The 19,636-nt window shown below is 41.4% G+C and overlaps 1 protein-coding gene across 1 annotated transcript in view; it reads right to left on the bottom strand.

The window, feature by feature from the left end:
* Positions 1 to 19,636, bottom strand: part of LOC311037904 (galactose-specific lectin nattectin-like) — a gene marked incomplete at its 5' end in the record, with an annotated part of 82,902 nt that overhangs the window by 36,380 nt on the left and 26,886 nt on the right. The window contains one exon of the mRNA XM_084047200.1: positions 17,791 to 17,864. Within this exon, the coding sequence (XP_083903326.1) occupies positions 17,791 to 17,864 (74 nt within the window). The remainder of the gene's footprint in view (positions 1 to 17,790; positions 17,865 to 19,636) is intronic.

Genomic DNA, 19,636 nt, shown 5'->3' with positions numbered 1-19,636 from the left:
GGGCTATTCAAAAATAGCAGATATACAAGCTCATAGCGCGGCACCGAGTGCCGCGCTACGAGCTTGTAGATCTGCTATTTGTGAAAAATCGTGAAAATGTGTGCAAATATTTGATTCTATATATATACATTTTTAACTCCAATCTTTTCTTCTGGGGTCCCTGGAACAAAATATTTTGAGATGGGGGGGGGGGTCCGCGGACAATCATTTTGGGGGTCCTTCACATGAAAAAAGTTGGAGAACCACTGATATTAAAGCACCATCATTTTTTTCAAAAAAATACTGTTAGGATTTAGAATACTTTTTTAGAATCCCAAAAAGCAAAGATTTGAGTTAAAGATTTTTCGCTTGTAGATCTGCTATTTGTGAATAACCAAAGAAATCTAAAGTGACGCAGATGCGTTCCCGGTTTTAATGGGTTAAGCCTCCCTCCACCCCACCTCTCTTAGCCTCCCCCCCCAACAGCTTGCGGAGAATGATGACTTGTGTGGATTGGTGCAGGGTGCTGCTTGCTTGCTTGGAAACATATACACACACAGGCCAATAATGAGGATATGATTTCACAGTCCTCCTGGGCCAGGGAGAGAGGGAGCATGGAGGAGAGGAGAGGAGAAGTAGAGATGAGAAGGAGGAGATAATGGCGTTTCTCTGGAGGTCTTATCTTCAGCTTCCTGAGACGTCATATATGGACCCACAGGCAACAGAAGCATGAGCATCTGGCCTGTGCTACACTGGATGGAGGGAGGGAGGGAGAGAGAGAGTGAAGTGCGAAAATGATTGTGAGAGAGAGGGAGAGAGGGGGAGATCCAGCAAGAGAGAGAAGGAAGGATAGATCAAGGGCTCCATCCCAGTTCTAGGAAGGGAAATGAAAACCAGAAACAACTAAGCATACTTTACTAGGGGCAGAAACAAAAATGTAAACATAATCATCATCATTAATTGTTCAGAAGAGAAATGTTCATTTGAAATGACCAGTTATATAACATTCATTCTTTCTATCTTACTGGTTTAGCAACGTGTTGGGGGCTGGAACGCTAAAACAGGAACGTTTAAATATTGGTTATTCTTGGAACTAACCAATTAACAAAACAAACAAGAAGCCCTGGTCTCCAGAGACCGCAGGGAGAGATTAAGACTAAAGAATAAAATAATAGGGAGTGATGGGAAGATGAGATGATCAACAACACGTGGTGATAGTGTACCATTGCTGCAGAATACCAGATGTTTTACCTCAGGGGAATATTTATGTTTAGAGTTTAGAGTGAATCACTTTTCAGAAAACATGTTTTTTTTAATCTTGTCTTTTTCCCCCTATTTTTTTCTACTCAAACATTTGTAGTGTGGGTAAACTCATATCCACTATAGCATAGAGTTTACAATGTAGGCATTTCAAAATGGATTTGGGAGTTGTTGCTGGCTACATGAACACGGAGTTGTGATACCATTGTTACACTAGAAAGTCCGTAAGAGTAATGTAAAAGTACCCATAGGCGGACGGGCCATTATTTCAACGTCCCAATAGTCTGAAGTCTGAAGGTTAGGGTTAGGATTAGTATTAGTTATAATGTGTGTCATTGTAAAAATCGTACTTCGGAACAATGGGCTGTTGGACTAATGGCATGGCACTGATACATATAGGATGGTATAATTCCAAATTGACATCTTCTCTCTGAACTCCAGGTGAAATATCTACATTATCATTTATCTACCTTTGTGACGACTTTCAGATTAATGATTTATGCATATTCAGTGGTGGAAAAAGTACTCACATCAATGCTGCAATGTAGAAATACTCTGTTATAATTAAAAGTCTGGAATTCTACATTTACTTGAGTAAAAGTAGAAAAGTATTGGCATCAAAATGTACTAAAAGTACCAAATGTAAATGTACTCATTGTGCAGAAGGTCCCATTTCAAGTTTTCAAAATGTATAAAAATCTTTTGAAAATAGCCGATCTATCGCGTTGTGAGCTTGTAGACCTGCTATTTTCAAATAACCAAAATATATATAGAGCTTAAGTGGTTGTATGTTTATTAATAAAAATCTAAATCTACAAAGTAACTAGTAACTAAAGTTTTCAAATAATTGTAGTGGAGTAAAAGCACAATATTTCCCTCTGAGATGTAGTGCAGTAGAAGTAAACGTATTGAAAATTGGAAATACTCCAGTAAAGTAAAAATACCTCAAAATTGTACTTAAGTACAGTGCTTGAGTAAACTTACTTAGTGACTTTCCACCACTGTGCATGTATTTGATCAATTGAGCAAACAGTAGAAATACTGTACTCACTACTGCCTACTGTGAGGACGATCAGTCAACCGACACGGAACCTAACATAAGCAGTAACAGTGGAATTAGTCACCAGGAATGAAGTACAGTAGGGTCTGCATTTCCCTGCTTTCATTCCTCAAAATGACAAGAAAAAACAGGCTGGCAGTAATGATAAAGTGTATCTGACACCTAATAAGTCTGAGGGTTGGAGAGGCCACAGAGAGGGCAGAGTGCTCATAAAGTTGTCATATTGGCTGCCCTCGTAAGAACTGTTTACTTCTCTGGTTCAATCCCATCTGTCCCTTAGCCCGTTCGATCCGGGAACGCAATCTGTGTCATTTTAAGATTTATTTGGCTATTCAAAAATAGCAGATCTACAAGCTCCAGGGACACCAGAAGCTAATATTTGAGTTAAAAATGTATGTATATATATTCAAAGATTTGCACAAATGTTCATGATTTTTCAAAAATAGCAGATCTACAAGCTCATAGCGCTGCACTCGGTGCCGCGCTATGAGCTTTTATATCTGCTATTTTTGAATAGCCAAATAAATCGTAAAATGACACAGATGCGTTCCTGGTCTTTATGGATTAGGCAAGGCAAGGCAAGTTTATCTGTACTAGAGGCTCGGGCCGTTACGCGGCCCTCACATCTAGAGTTCGGGCCGCAGACCTCACACCTGCGTTGCACCGCCGATCTGACCGATATGCCCATATATGGAGATCTTTGTATCTGTCAATCCATGTCCCTTTTATGTATATGGAGAAGTATATGCCATAGGGCATGCTTCCTTTTGTGCCCATAATATGGAGCTGTTTGCGTCTGATGCCATGACGACGCGTCAAGTTTAGACAACACACTCCATATTTGGGCGTAGCTGCGTTGGGATCTCCTTATGGTTATGGATGAGTCATAGTGACACGTGGTCCGCCCGCACCGCCGGTCCTCCCTTAAGCCAATTTTTATAACCACAAGTTTCCAAGGGCATTGTGGGCATCACTTCCTGTCGATTTGATCCCTGATACCTGATCAAATGGACAGGAAGTGATGCCCACAAGGCCCTAGGAAACTTGTGGATAAGATAAGACAAGATTTCTACAGCAAGGCAATCCAAGGTGAAGGTGAAGGTCGGGCTTCTTAGATAAAGAGGGCTCACTGATGCATAAATAAACAGCTACTGGTGCCCTAACTGGGTTCAAGTGTTGGGAGGGAATCATCTGAACGCTCCACACACTCTCCACATACTGCATTTCACTGATTAGTGACAAATAAACCTTCTTGATTGTATTAACCTTTCAGTTAATTATTAATTCATATTTAATAATCAATAAGCTACCATATTATCCAAAGGACGTGAGCATTATAATTCTTCATTAGACTGTTTCATTGACGGGAATACAGAGGACCACTTCTTAATCGCTTTATTAAATCATTCTGCTTCCACAATCATGCTAAAATATGGTGTGGCCGTGGGCTTTGTCCACATATGTCCAATCGGTCCTAATAGAATTGAACTCTGGCGCTAGCCTCTGCGGTCACCGGACTTCCACTTAGTTGTCAACGGAAATGTCAATTATTTCTCATTTCCTATAAAGACCACGGTTCAGTCAGTGAGTAGGAGGACGAAGTCACACCGAGTCACACTCGCTTTTTGTTTAAATCCCAGCGGATGGAAGCGTGACAATAGATACGCAAACAAAAGCTTTGTGTGCGCCGCAGCCTGTCTGCGTCTCACTTAGTCTCGTTCTGTTCCGTACAGATGTACCATTATTGTCTACCCTTTGGGTAGACATGATTCCTGGCCCCGACAGGCCCTGATTTATGACTCAATTTGTCCGCTCCCTGTCACAGATGCATTCTTCGAAAGTATACAGTACCTTCCATTGTTGGAGCTGGAGGACATAATTGCTTGTGATAGCGGTTTGGCGTAATTAAGTCTTTCACGTCAGGCTACGTATAAGTACCAATGCATAAACTTATTCCGCAATTACTCTGACAATTCTTTCGGTAATTATGACAGTATATGAGAGCTGATGTTGATGCATAAAGAAATACAAGCAAAATCAAAAAAGCTTCAACAAAGTCAAGGAGAGACTAAAATGTTGTGTACAGTCTTCCTAACGAGAACAGCTGTGCTTGTTATCATTTCTCTCATGTGGTAAAAATGTATCATACAGATGTTTTATATTCCATACAGACTGGTAGGGCTGTCACGATCAGGAAATCTTACCACTTACGCTTGAAACCCACCAAAGAAAGTGTCGCTTGTGCTGTTTATCGCGTGCGTGTGGGTGTGTGCATGCGCGCGCACCTGTCTGTCTGTCTGTGTGTGTGTGTGTGTGTGTGTGTGTGTGTGTGTGTGTGTGTGTGTGTGTGTGTGTGTGTGTGTGTGTGTGTGTGTGTGTGTGTGGGGGGGGGGGTGGGGGGGTGTGTGTGTGTGTGTGTGTGTGTGTGTGTGTGTGTGTGTGTGTGTGTGTGTGTGTGTGTGTGTGTGTGTGTGTGTGTGTGTGTGCGCGCGCGCGTGCATTACATTACATTAATTGTTCTATCTCTCTGTCTATGTTGCTCTCTATCTACGTTTCCTCTTTCTTATTTTTTTGTTTATCCCTTCCCTTTACCTTTTAATATAAGTGTCAATCTGTCTGTCTGTCTGTTCATCCATTTGGGGAAAGATATTGATTGAACAGATAGAACTTTCTGTCTGTCAATTACAGTAGCTAGCAGAGAGAGAGAGAGGGGGGGGAGGTATAGAGAGAGGGAGAGGGAGGGAGAGAGAGGTATAGAGAGAGAGAGAGAGAGTATACAGTAGGTCTACCATGGTGAACTCTAACCGACGGGAGAATAACCTCGGTCAATGTAGAGGATTAGTTTAGTTGCTTGGCCTCCCCTCTATGCCCTCAAAACTTTCTTGGTTTTGCACCACAACACACATACAGTAGCTGTTATAAAGGATTACTAGCTGCTTTGTTCAGGGGTGCAACTGTTTGTTATCGTGTTTATGTGAGTCTGCAGGCTTGTATCTGTGTGTGTGTGTGTGTGTGTGTGTGTGTGTGTGTGTGTGTGTGTGTGTGCGTGCGTGTGTGTGTATGCATAAAGTATATACTGTTGGTACGTACACATGTCTGTGCCTAGATAAGACACCATTTTCTTTAAGGAATAAGTAAATCTGCGACAAACAGGTTTTTATATGTGTGATTTAAAAGAACTGTGAGTTGTAGCAGACCTGCAGTTTTGGGAGTCTGTCCCTGATATGTGGTGCCTGGAAACTGAACACTGCTTTTCCGTGTTTAGATTTGATGTTATAGGGACATAAAGCCGTTCCCAGATGACCTGATGATTCATGATATCTCACAAGATCATGTATGTTTCCCTAAACCATTCAAATCAATTCTTTGACATAGGGATCCAGTGTAAAGATCTAAGAACTGGAGGGATAGACAATACTTTCTTGGTATTAGTATGGACTCGAGCAGCAGCTTTCTGAACTTTTCACAGTTAATTATTCATAAACTATAAACCCACCAAACTGCAAATGCAAAGGACCCAAGCATTATAATTGTTAATGAGACAGTGCTGTGCTCTGTTTCATTGATGGGAATACAGATGACCACCTCCTACTCACTTTAATTAAACAATTCTACTGCCACAATTGATCACTAAAATATGATGACGATCAGCAATACGCAGTGAAAACAAGCAGCACAATCAATGAATGAAAGCATGGGCAGTCTAATTACTCTAAATCAATAGAAATGTAATAAAACACTGATTAATACCTATCACAAAACAAAACCCAAGTAGCCTTTCACTGTAAATACAATAAAGAGAATATGAAATGGGTTGATCGGAACTGATGGGTTTAAAGGAGCAAATATAGAGGAGATTAAATGATGCCAGGGGTGTAAAGTACATTTACTCAAGTACTGTACTTGAGTACAATTTTGAGGTATTTTTACGTACATACTTTTACTTAACAGAGTATTTTTACTTTCACAGTATTGATACTTTCACTTAAGTAAAACATTTGAGTACTTTTTCCACCACTGAATTATGCAATGCTGTGGACATGAGCTGAATTTACTGAGCTGCTCTGTTGGTGACTTTGGGAGGACATGAGTTACCCTTAGTTGTGGACCAGTGTCGCTCACCAATAATAATGTGTGCCCATTTTCAGTGCGTGACCACAACGCACAATTAAGTATAAATTAAACATGAGACAGACACAAGCCGAACCGCGGCAAAGGATTCCGCATGCAGGTCTTCTCGTTGTGTTGAGGTCCCTGCAAGAAATCAATTCATTGATATGCTCTATAAGTCTGGAGAAAAAAAATATATTTTTCATTTCAGCTGGTCTTTACCTTAACCATCTGTTATCATGCCCACCCGCCTGCACTATCATCCCTTCGGAAGAGCTTGTATGAGCTTGTAGATCTGCATTTCTTTTTTTAAATCGTTAAAATGTGTGCAAATTGAATATATCTATTTCTTGGGGGTCCCTGGAACAGCATATTTTGAGATGGGGGTCCGCGCCCAAATCATTTTGGGGGCCCTTGACATGAAAAAGTTTGAGAACCACTGATTATAACAACATACGTTTTTCCCCAGAAGCAAAGATTTGAATTAAACATGTTCACTTTAAAAACATGTATATATTCAAAGATTTGCACACATTCTCACAATTTTCTTTTTCAAAAATAACAGATCTACAAGCTCGTAGCGCGGCACTCTGTGCTTCGCTATGAGCTTATATATATATAAGTATATCTGCTATTTTGCCAAAAATGACACAGATGCGTCCCTGGTCTAAAAGGGTTAACTGGGGTACCGGCCTGCTCTCCTGGCCGCACAAAGGCCACCACTTTCCCTTCCGGTGGAGGGGTCCCCTCCACCTCTGGCATCACGCCTATAGTCCCCCATCTCCAAGCCCTGTTTGCTCTCCTATCCGTCCTGTCCTCACTTCGCGAGTCCCAGCACGTAACTGTCAACCCTGTTCTCTCTCCACAGCCCCGCCAGTGACTAATGTTCCACATCATTTCTGGCGTCCGGGCTCCTGGCTGAGGGTGTGTAGTTAGATAAGGCCAGCAACGTCACATTGGCTTCCAGATCTCGCCGTTATTGTCACACTGACTCTTTGCTTTTTTGAGGGGTTTTCTGGCAAGGTTCATACTGTTTTCCTTTTTTTTTGTCTGTCTCACCTTCAACATTCTGAAGTCAACTTCACCTTAACCCATTTAGACCGGGAACGCATCTCTGTCGTTTTAGATCGTCTTTGGGCTATTCAAAAATAGCAGATATACAAGCTCATTGGGCTTGTATATCTGCTATTTTTGAAAAATCGTGAAAAATCTGTGCAAGTCTTTGAATGAAAGCGAACATTTGTAAAATATTTTGTTCCAGGGACCTCCAAAAGCAAAGATTTTAGTGACAAGTGTTCGCTTAAAAAATATATATATTCAAAGATTTGCACAAAATGTTCAAGATTTTTCAAAAATAGCAGATCTACAAGCTCACAGCGCGGCACTCGGTGCCGCGCTATGAGCTTGTATATCTGCTATTTTTGAATAGCCAAAAGAAATCTAAAATGACAGAGATGCGTTCCCAGATTGAACGGGTTAATATTCACTCTTAAATACAACAAGACTTGACAGTTTGGGAATCCACTTTTCTATTTCTCCTCGACTCCTTCCTATAAGCCCGCATGAACTTCGCACCAAGCCGCCCGGTGACTGGTTCCATTTATAACGGTGTCAATCCTGTAAACTCTGCTGAATATTTGCCGGCCTTTCCTTCCACATAGGCACAGACAGTATGTAACCCAGCCAGGCACAGTGGGTAATTGTTAAATAACCCCCTTTATTTCAATAGAGACAGAACTGTGAAAACTCCTCTAGTGTCTCCTCGTTCAATTATCATGTCAGCTTGAAGAAATCTATGACTAATCAGATGAAAGACAACTGTTATGTGAGAGACAACACACCAGACCTGTGGTGTGGCAGTATGCACACACTGAGAGAGAGCGAGAGAGAGAGAGACATTGGAGTTGACAGGAAAATACAGTGAAAACGATAGTTTAAAGGGACTACACCATGAATTTTAACTTTTCCTTATTTTTTGTGTGTTTTTGGTCTCCCCTACCACTCTTCTACCCCAAAAATATCTAAATATAATCTGGGGTTTTATGTAAATTGGTCTCAAAACAGACCAAACTGATTTGGTCCCGAAAGTGACGTCACTTTCGGGGCAATCCCTCCCGTTTTTCAGTTCCAACATAGAAAAAAGAAAACTTTTTCCACACAGAACCAGGAGATAACCTGCATACAAACTGGCTCGATAGCGCCACATGCAAATCAGGACAATGTGGTATTGCAGGTGAAAGTGCTTTATAAGCCAGAGAGAAGTTATTTGGAATGAGTATATCTGAGGCTTGATTTAGGCTCAAACCTTTTGAAAAACGTTTGAGGGACATAAACAATATGATATTAAATATTATTATTTATTTCCTAATTCATGGTGTAGATCCTTTAAGAAAATCTAACTATTGAAGCCAGTTGTGTAAAAACTTATACAGCTTTACAGATTCCAGCCCTTTGTGAAGATACAAGTATCTAACCAGCAGCTGCCTTAGTGACGGTAGATTGACTCTCAACCCCCGCTGATTTACAAACTCAGTGTTGCAGAAAATTAGCTGCTAGGCTGCCAGAGGTGTCTTGTAATATGCATGAAGCCCAAGTGTTGCTGGTAGTGTTAACTCAGTAAAAGTTGCCCTAAACTGTGAATAGTCTTTAGTGCGTTTGTAAGCTATTTTGTGGTTAAATTGAAACGTGTGTACATTGCACTAAGGTGCATTAGCTCTCTCTTCAGTTAAGGGGTATTCAAGAGCAATTCCATAGCATATTCCCATCACGTTCTGAATAATTGCTCGTGGTTCGTGCAGGGTGCTGCCATTTCCATTTCAGAATTGTAAGGGACATGCCATCATCAGTCGTTTTTTTGGTTGTTTCTTTCGTTTTATTCAGCCCTGCTCTGGTCGTCCAAGTATGGCAAGCCATCCAGAAGATTGGAGATCCTGTCTTTTTCCTTGGATGGACTTTGAGCAGTTCTCTCTTCAGTGTGGTTGAACTGTGTTGCATTTTCATGCTCTGTCTCATCAGCAACAGTTCAGAATGGGACTAGGCACACACACACTAAACATTCTGTATCTTTGGGAATACTATAGCCTGCACTCTTAGTTGGGTGGGTGGATGCAAATGGAGCAGTTTTACCTAACTACTACAGTATACAGATTTTTGCATGCATGTTCTTATTTGGCATATGAGATATCTTTCAAGCTGCTGTCTTAACCACTTTAAATGGTTAATTGGGAGTCATTGTTAATTCTAACCCGGCTTTCTCAGGTAAGCGCAGATTAAATCAGCGACATTGATGGAATCCTCCCAAGCTATAGATACGCAGGATCAAGACCCTCCCCTGGAATCTTCATTCCACCAATTAGTACAGCCGCATTCCTGGACTCCCAGGTTTCCAATACCTCATCACTATCATTACTCCAATCAAATCACTTACAAAAAACAAGTTTACCTTAAAATGATACTACGGGTGTGGTCTGTACCTGGTTATCGTGGTCATTATATACAGGAACATTAGTCACATCCTCTTTTAAGTTCAGTAGAGTGGTGTGGCCTTCAACCTTTTTCAACCTATAGCAGCCTTTAATATTGCTTTCATGTCATATTGAAAGTGTAAGAATCTATACAGGTCCAAATCATAGACTGTAAAAAAAATATATGGAAAAAGGGAGCCCCATTGGTTTCTACAGACTGTTTTGAAGCCACTTTTTTGGCTAATTCAAATCAGCCATCTTTGAACTTCCAGTCCCGAAAAGAAACCTGAAACGACTGTTATTGGCTGCAACCGCAGCGAGGGTGGGTAGAAGCCCTAGAAACTACAGTAGATGTCCTACTTTATCATTAATTAAACAAATGAATGGGACCATCATTTTCTAAACGCATATCATGGTAATTGAAAGAAGACTTTAAACTAGCGACTGAAAGCATAAAGTATTTATGACAATGTTTATTAAGGTAATAAAAAAGTAAAAGTCCGGAGAGTTATTGCCAACAGGGGGGAAATCATGGGGGAAATAGTGAAATTAGCGGCCTTCCTATATGGCTTCAATTTAAAAACGGATGCTTGCCACCTGGTCCAAATGAGAGCATCAGCTACATGTCTGTAAAGAGTAATACCACAACACTGTACCTGCTGTAGACACAGGCTTTATTAATGCAGTCACATCATGACTGCATGTTAACACCATGTGGCTTGAGGTACATTAGGAACTTTATCAATAAATCATCATAATATAATATGTATGCATCATTAAAACGTGTAATAGCATGTGGGCTGAATAAGTGCTACCGTGTGTGTGTGTGTGTGTGTGTGTGTGTGTGCGCGTGTGTGTGTGTGTGTGTGTGTGCGTGTGTGTGTGTGTGTGTGTGTGTGTGTGTGTGTGTGTGTGTGTGTGTGTGTGTGTGTGTGTGTGTGTGTGTGTGTGTGTGTGTGTGTGTGTGTGTGTGTGTGTGCCAGCAGTGAGTGTGCGTACATATGTGGGTGTGCCTTAATTTCATTCCCTCTGTGTCATTATGGCTTTCAATTTGTTTCCATGGCAACCACACAGGCAAAGTCTCTGACATTTTGATCCTGCCACTCTCACCCACCAGCCACCACAGACTGACATTCAGAATTCACTCTGCCCCGGGGCCAAATACCACAAAGTTAGATTAGTTTCAGGAAACTTTATTCTTATTGGGAGAATGTCCTGTGTGAGTGAGTGAGTGAGTGCGTGCGTGCGTGTGTGCGCGTGTGTGCGTGCGCGCGCTTTTGGAGAAACTTCCGGCATGAATATTGTTGCTGTCAAACCTTGTATCTCCATATTTCAATTTTGTATGTTTTTGTACGTAAATGATACAAGAATGTCGCACATAGTGAAAGTAGCAGATCTACAAGCTCACAGTGTGTTGCGATGTGATGCGTTGTGAGCTTGTAGATCTGCTATTTTCACTATCTTAAAATGTTTAACCATAATAATAAAAAAGGAACGCTTTTGGACGATATATGTTTTAAAGCTAAATTACACTTTAGTAGAGGTTTGGGTTATGTAATTACACAACCCAAACCCGTACCAAAAATAGCAGCTCCATAAGCTCACAATGCGTTGGAACAATGCGTTGGAACCCTCTTGGACCAACACTGAAAACAACCAGACTAGCTGAAATCTACAGGAAAACCTGTTTGTCTTTCAGATGATCACTCTGTCTGTGTTCATCTACCAACCCCTCGCACAACTTCTATCTCGCAGCTTATTCATAGATATATAGACTACTATAATCTTATTCTGTATCTCTCTACTCTTATCCATCTGTTTCATCGTGCTGCTATACAACTGAATTCCCCTCTAGATCAAAAAAAGGTCTATCTATCTAACTTTATTCATATGATAGGCATATGATAGGACTAAGACAATGGTTCTTAATTTTTTGGGGCTAATCAATGCACATCAAATTTTAATCCATATCGCAAAGCGTACATCTTACAGTACATCTTTTCTTGATATTGTATTCAGATATATATCATATGCACACACGTACACACACACACACACACACACACACACACACACACACACACACACACACACACACACACACACACATGCACACACTATATGGGGGTGGCTTTGGCTCTGTCCTTGAAGGGTCCTTGAAGGGTCCTTGAAGGGTCCTTGAAGGGCCGCTTAACCCCTAACAGCTCCAAATGAACAGGTGTGTGCCTTGCATGCAGATCATACCTCCACCGTAGCACCGATAGCAGACACTGACCAAATTCAACATCAGAGAGCGAATAGGGAGAAGAAACTCCAAGAGTTGATTACTTTTGTGGTCTTTTAGATTTTTTTTTACCTCCAAACTCTACAGACCATTATTATGCAATCGCAAACGGTACTAGTGTTACAATTTGTCACAATTTTAGCAGTGATTTTTCAACCAACAGTAATCATACATTTTCCTCAAAGTTTTTTTTAATAATCTGATCACAGTGCAGAATATTGTATTTGTATTTGGAGCCGATCTGATCCTCTGCTCCTCCAGGCTACATATCAAAGTGTCCCTGAGCAAGACACTTAACCTGTAACTGCAGTTATTTATTTACTTACTTACACACACATTATTTTATGGGGGGGATTTCATGACAGTGTTTTAAAGTAGCTACAAAGGAACTGTGTTCAGCTTGTAATCAGATTACTTTAATTACACAGAATTGTATCCATTACTCCCCAGCTGTGAAGGTATACAGTAGCTGACTCTTGTCTAACAACCCACAGAGAGCCTCAAAGATTGCTTTCATCTATCTTATTATCTAAACACAGTTACACTTCAGTAGTAGTAGTCTGTACTTGGCAGCTCAGGCTGCATAAGGCTTCATTTATATTTGTCACCCTTTGACAGCGGCATGGAAATTACATATTTGTTTAACTGAAAGATTGTGGTTGGTACCGTTTTGTTGAAATTAACCTTTGTTGAGGTTGCCCATTGTTTCTTCTGCTCATATTTATTTGCCCATTGTTTGTTCTGCTCAGTTGTATGCTTGCTCACAAAGCACATTGTTAGCCCCTCTTGAGAAACTAGATTTCATTTCTTCAATTTTGAAACATTGAAAAGCCTTGTGAAGCCTCATCAAACATTTCCGTCCTGGAAATTCAAACACACTCAAACCCCACATGACGAAGCTCCGCACCATGGGGGATCGGGCCTTCTGCTCACCATGCTCCTCGGCTGTGGAACGCCCTCCCTGACCATCTGAGAGCACCACAGTCCGTTGACACCTTTAACCCATTAAGACCTGAAGCCGATTCTACAAATGTCTTCTCAATCCCAACAGTATTCTGAAAAAAACGTATGTTTCTATATCAGTGGTGCTCAAACTTTTTCATGTCAAGGACCCCCAAAATGAGATGTATTTGGCCACCGACCCCCATCTCAAAATGTTTTGTTCCAGGGACCCCCCAGATGCACAGAGTAGAAAAAAATGTTTGCTTTAAACAATATATATTCAAAGATTTGCACACATTCTCACGATTTTTCAAAAATAGCAGATCTACAAGCTCGTAGCGCGGCACCGAGACGAGCTTGTATGTCTGCTATTTTTTAATAGCCAAAGTGTAAAATAATGCTTTTTAGCTCAAATGAAAAAGTGACACAGATGCGTTCCAGTTCTTAATAAGTTAAAAGGGGACTAAAAACCTTTCTTTTTAACAAGGCATTGGCCTAGATGGACTCAGCGATGCCAGGGGCGTTTGTTTAACTTTTTAAACTTCTTCTTAACTGTGTTTAGCTGACCTTTGATCTGAATTTTATTCATTTCACTGTTTTGTTATTATAGTTTTTTTTTGTTCTTTGTTTTTAGCATGTAGCACTTTGAGATTTTGTTCAAATATAAAGTGTGTTACAAATACAATTTATTATTATTATTTCCAGTCCATAGCTTGACAATGAAGGCACCAAATAAGATCCACAACACTGATAATTGGGTGCAGGAGTCAGGAATCAAGTATAGAATCTTCATGGAGTTCCTCACTTAACTTACATTCACGTAAATCTGAATGTATGATGTTAAACACAGCTTTAAAATCGCGAGAGAGTATGTTTTACCCCGTGTCCGTCCGTCCGTGTGTCCGTATGTCCGTGTGTCCGTCCGTCCATCTTGAACCGTTTTGAACAAAATGCCTGAAATCATGAACGCATTTTGCGATTTCCGTGAAATTTCACACGTGCATTCCCACTAGACCGAGGAAGAAATGCCACCCTTTTCACATTGGCCTGTTATAGCGCCACCAGCAGGTCTAATCTAGCAAAACACATTTTTGGAACAAAATGCCTCAAATCATGAATGCAGTGTCCGATTGCCGTGAAAGGCCTAAGAAGAAATGCCCCCCTTTTCACATTGGCCTATAGCGCCACCAGGAGGCCACAATAAGTACCTGACCTGGCGGAGACCTGTGCTCCGAGGAGCACTTTTTCTAGTTGTACATATACTGTAACTACTTTGACTACGTAGTTGAACTATTGGCAGTAAGTACTGATAAACTGGAAAGCTCATTATTCATTCATTTTGCTGCTCAACTGTGCGCACCATTCTGTGCTCGCCCATTCTCATAGAGATACATTGTAGATAGGGTGACGAGACGTCCCGCTGTTGCCAGGTTTGTTGAGAAAAGTCTCGCCAGGCCTAAGGCGTGCTCATTTTCTTTCCAAATTGGAATGTGCCAAACTAGCAGTGAAGCTAGAATTTACCATTCATGACATTGACATTGGTAAAGGCTTCCTGACAGTTCCTGCAACAGTAAACAAGATTGCTTTATTTGATCATTTGTTTTCCATCTGCAAGCAGCGTTAGAAAAAAACAAAAGTATGTTTCTCCTAGTAAAAGACAGCAGAATTCATAAAAGAATAAAAACAGATAGTGCAGAAAAATACTGTATTGATCTGAATACATACAGTACATCCTAAAAACTAGAAGAAATCTAGTTATAAAAATAAACATACCCAGATAAAAACAATATCAAAACTGAATACATTTCATCCATAGAGTTCATCTCATCTATTTTAATGCATAGGAGGAATGCATACCTCCCAAAGTTCATATACTATCTACGGTACTAGGGAGATTGGAGTTCAAAAGTCTGATTGCCTGGGGAAAGAAACTGTTCCGCATCCTTTCCATCCTGGCACTGATGCTCCTGTGTCGTTTCCCAGACGGCAGAAGGGAGATCAGACTGTGAGAGGGGGTGGGTGGTGTCCTTGATGATGTTAGTCGCTCTCCTCGTGCATCGCTGTTGGCATATGTCTGCCAGGGATGGCAAAACAGTTGCCTTGTGGGTCGACGTTGGGTTGATGGTGGACGGTGGGTGTCACAAACATCGTTGAGTAGTATTGCCTGTATAAGGGCTTCATGGCAGTTCCTATATATCGTCAAGGAAACCTTGTGTGTCCAAAATTGTTCCTTTTTTATAAAAAAGAAAAACATTTTAAAATGGTGAAAATAGCCGATCTACAAGCTCAAATATGGGGATACAAGGTTTTCGACAGTGACGATATACAGTATATAAAAACATTTGACAAGAGTATTGTGTTGGAGTAGTACATTCCATTTGTACGGGCACTTGAAAACCACAGTATGTCTTCAAAGGTAGACAGAAGTCCTTCAGTTTCACTTTTTCAGTTATTTGCATGTGAGCATATTTTTTCTTTCGTTTTTGCATCTCAATCCTTTCTTACATTATAACCTACACCAGGCACTGCCTGGATCCCTAATTTAAACAGAATTTCTAAAGATGCTTCACATGAAAGCTCATTCATTGATTTCGCTGCTCAACTATGCGCACATGAAGAAAAAAAAAGCTTGTCCGCGCCCATTCTCATAGAAATACATTGTATATACAGTGACGAGACGTCCCGCTGTGGCGAGATGTGTTTGGCGAGATGCATATCGATCCTTTTTTTGCATTAGAACTTACACCAGGTACTGGATCCCTAATTTAAACGGAATTTCTAAAGAGGTTTCACTTGAAAGCCCCCCTACGGTGTATGAGGATACTGCTCCACCCATCACTGCATTTCCAACCGGGCGCTCAAAGACACATTGCTAAAATATTCAAGTCACTGGCATCCTGATTCAACCAAAAAGGCTCCTCTCATTTGCACCGGCCCCAAGCCCTTTGACCACGGGTGATCTACATGCATGGTTTAAAATGGAAACATGTCTGCCCATCCACAGCTTGGGATCCCCAGTACACCCACCCTAAGGACAGGGCCCTGGGGTGGGGTAGGGTGGGGGGTTCAGTGACACAGCTGGAAAGCGTGACCCTCTCACAGCCTTAAGACAAACTAAACAAATTAAACAGTATTACCCTGTATCCTCTATTTTCTCCTACGTTCTGTCATTTTATTTTGAAGTAGGCTGCTAGTGAGAGCGGGCAAAGTAGGGAATTGTATTACTTCTCTCTTTTTATGTATGCCATATTTTGTTGTCTCCGCCAGGCCGAAGGCATGGCGAGAGAGTATGTTTTACCCTCCGTCCGTCCGTCCGTCTGTCTGTCCGTCTGTCCGTCTGTCCGTCCGTCTGTGGACAGCTAATCTCTGCCACCGTTGGCTTGATTGCAGCCAAACTGTGCACACACACTCCCTGGATGCCAATTCAGACCCTCTGCCCCAAAATGTTCACATGGGCTTGTTATAGCGCCACCAGGAGGCCGCTTTTGCCAAAACACATTTTATGACAGTACTAGTCACACAAATCGGTACACAGTATCTCTATAGTCATTAAACCAAACGACTTTTTCAGATTTCTCATATTCCATCTGGATTGGCTAAAAATGGCTTCCAAAGTTTGCAGGACTGCTCCGTTTTGAACAAAATGCCTCAAATCATGAACACAGCATGCAATTTCCGTGAAATTTTGCACGCACATTCTCACTAGGCCGAGGAAGAACTGCCACTTGAGAATTTTCAAATCAGCCTCATGGTGGCGCTACAACAGGCTGCTTTGTGTTTTCACCTATAACTGCACCGATCTGTGTAAAACTTTGTATGTGCACTCCCTAGAGGCCAAGGAAAAACCTTTGCCCTGCATTTTTCACATTTGCCTTTTATAGCGCCACCAGGAGGCCAACTTATATCAAACACATTTTTGGATATTACTCCTTCAGATTTTATCCACATTTCATGCAAATCGGTAGACATGATCTCTATAGTCATGTGCTCAAGACGGATCAGTTAGATTTTTCATAGTCCATTCTCATTGACATCTAAAGTTTGCAGGAGTGGCCCGTTTTGAACAAAATGTTGCAAATCATCAAAACAGCATCCGATTGCGGTGAAACTTTGCACGCACATTTGCACTACGTTGAGGGCACGAATGCCACCCTTTCAACATTGCCATATTATAGTGCCACCAGCAGGCCGATTTTGGCAAAACTATATTTTATACTTGCGGTGAAACTTTGCACGCACATTTGCACTACGTTGAGGGCACAAATGCCACCCTTTCAACATTGCCCTATTATAGCGCCACCAGGAGGCCGATTTTCGCAAAACCACACACACACACACATTACACTTCCTCACCTGGCGGAGACTTGTGCTCCGAGGAGCACTTTCTCTAGTTTTATTTCTTTTTTTTTGTTAGTGTGATTTATTTATGAGTCGAAACAGTAGCAAGTCTGGTAAAAAAAACTGACTGTTACTGTACAGTATATTTTGCATTGACACTCAGGATTACACTGTGTATAGCTTACATTTTGTCTGACATTAAAATAAGGATATATGTATTCTCTTAACGCCTACTCATTTGAGAGAGACAATTCACTAAGCAAAGAAACACACCGTCATGGAAGTTTAAGGTTTTTTATCGAAAATAATGGATTGGAGGGAGGGAGGCGTGGGTTCTGAGGAGGGTCGCTGACCCTGGAGTCTGTGGGGAGGAAGTCGTTTGCGTCGTCGGCACGGCACTCGTGGACTGTTACCCCCCTGCAGAAACCTGTGAAAGGAGAAGGAGAGAGAAAAGAGAGGAAGAGAGAAAGAGAGTAGTAGGTGACGCGACAGTGGAGGTGAAGGAGGTGGTGGAGGGATACGAAAAGCATAGAGGCTTCTGGGTGGTATGGGCATGGTATAAATAGTGCCAGGTAGATTGGTGTGTGGGGCGGGGCAAAGGTGTGTATCTCCGCCTCCTGAATATCTGTTGTTCCAATTCCGAGAGAGAGAATAAAACACAACAAATGTCAGGTCAAACATCCATTGACCTGTTCAGCCCTCATGTAGACTGACAGATTGCATTTTTGAATGCAATGTGTTTAGATATTCTTTTACATAAAAACACTAATCATAATAATGCTTCTCTACTCACACTTTCTTGCCGCCGCCTGTCAGTCAGTAGAGGCATGTGTTGCCCTCTGAACTGCCGTATGGTTAACGACTATGGAAACACACCTGTTCCAGCCAGGCTCGCACAGCTGTCAGGAGATAACATCGTCACAGCCAGGGATGTGTAGAGGTGAGCAGAGAGAGAGGCATACCAACCACCCACATAAACAGTGACTAGATAATGACTCTGAACAAGAGTCTTTCGCAAGAAGAGACAAAAATTGGATCCATTCTGCCGAAAAAGTGCTGCTTATCCAGCAAAGGCTAAGCTGTGGGGTCAATGGGCTATTTTGCATTGGTCCGGGTTGTTTGTGTTGAGGTTGATGCATCTGACTATATTTGAATACAGATGTATATAATTTATATCGTTGCTGTCGGGTGGAAACCTTGTATGTCCCAAAACATTACTTTTAAGGAAATGTAAAAAAGAACCTGTGTTCCAATGGAGCCAATGTAAATATTATTTGTACTACTTTGGTTAAATATTCCTAAAACCCATAAAGAGGGGAAATATCCGATCTACAAGCTCAATGCAACGCGATGCGGCGTGTTTTTGCTATTGGCTTGACACTGTTGTACATTTTTGTGCATTCAATTTTGAGAAGAACATTTGAAATATGGAGATACAAGGTTTCTGCCCCACATTGACGACATGCAGTAAGCGAATGAAAGGATAGATAGGTTGTTGACTCTAGCATCTTGCTCAAGGACACACGGTGCACGGATAAAATATGACACTGTTGTTTTTGGCTCACTTTCCCCCTTGAACCAATTGTCACATCGGTCGGTGATAACAAGAGCGTTGGCTGCCTCGGAAGATATATGAGCTTCTTTGCTACAAGAGCTTCTTATGGTTTACGTCAAAATCCTCGTGCCTTTCTACCTGGGATGCACGGTGAGAATTGCCGTCTCCCAAAGTACACCACCTCACCATCTGTCAATGGACAGTAAGATATATGTGTGTAAGATCCAAGACTATTGATCTTTTCTTCTTCCGCAGGGGAGTAGAAATGTCTCGATGTGAAAACTGCCACCACATCAGCATTCAAACATTGTTTCCTTGCAGAAGATTTCGGTGGGGCTTCTCTATGAACCAGGAATGTTATTTTTTTTCTTCCTCTTTTTTGTAAGAGTACAAAAAGTAGCTTTTCAATATTTAACTTTTTGAGATAAAAATGAACCTCATCTAAAGTGCACACTAAGAGTCTGCCCTATTCTGTCGGTGCAAATAATGGTTGGCTCCCGGAGGTAGCTCGCCAAAGGAGTGCATTTAAGTAGTTTCTCGAACTTTTGTCATGTTCCTCGGAATTTATTCGTGGGAAACTATTGCACAGGATAGGGCTCTCTGATAATGGAAGCTCATTTTATTCTTCACTGGTTTCTAATTCA

Source organism: Gymnoscopelus microlampas (genome assembly GCF_963454915.1).
Source record: "Gymnoscopelus microlampas genome assembly, chromosome: 21".
Classification (NCBI taxonomy): Eukaryota; Metazoa; Chordata; class Actinopteri; order Myctophiformes; family Myctophidae; genus Gymnoscopelus; species Gymnoscopelus microlampas.
Note: the sequence above shows the minus strand (reverse complement) of the source record. Positions and strands in the feature narration are given on the sequence as shown.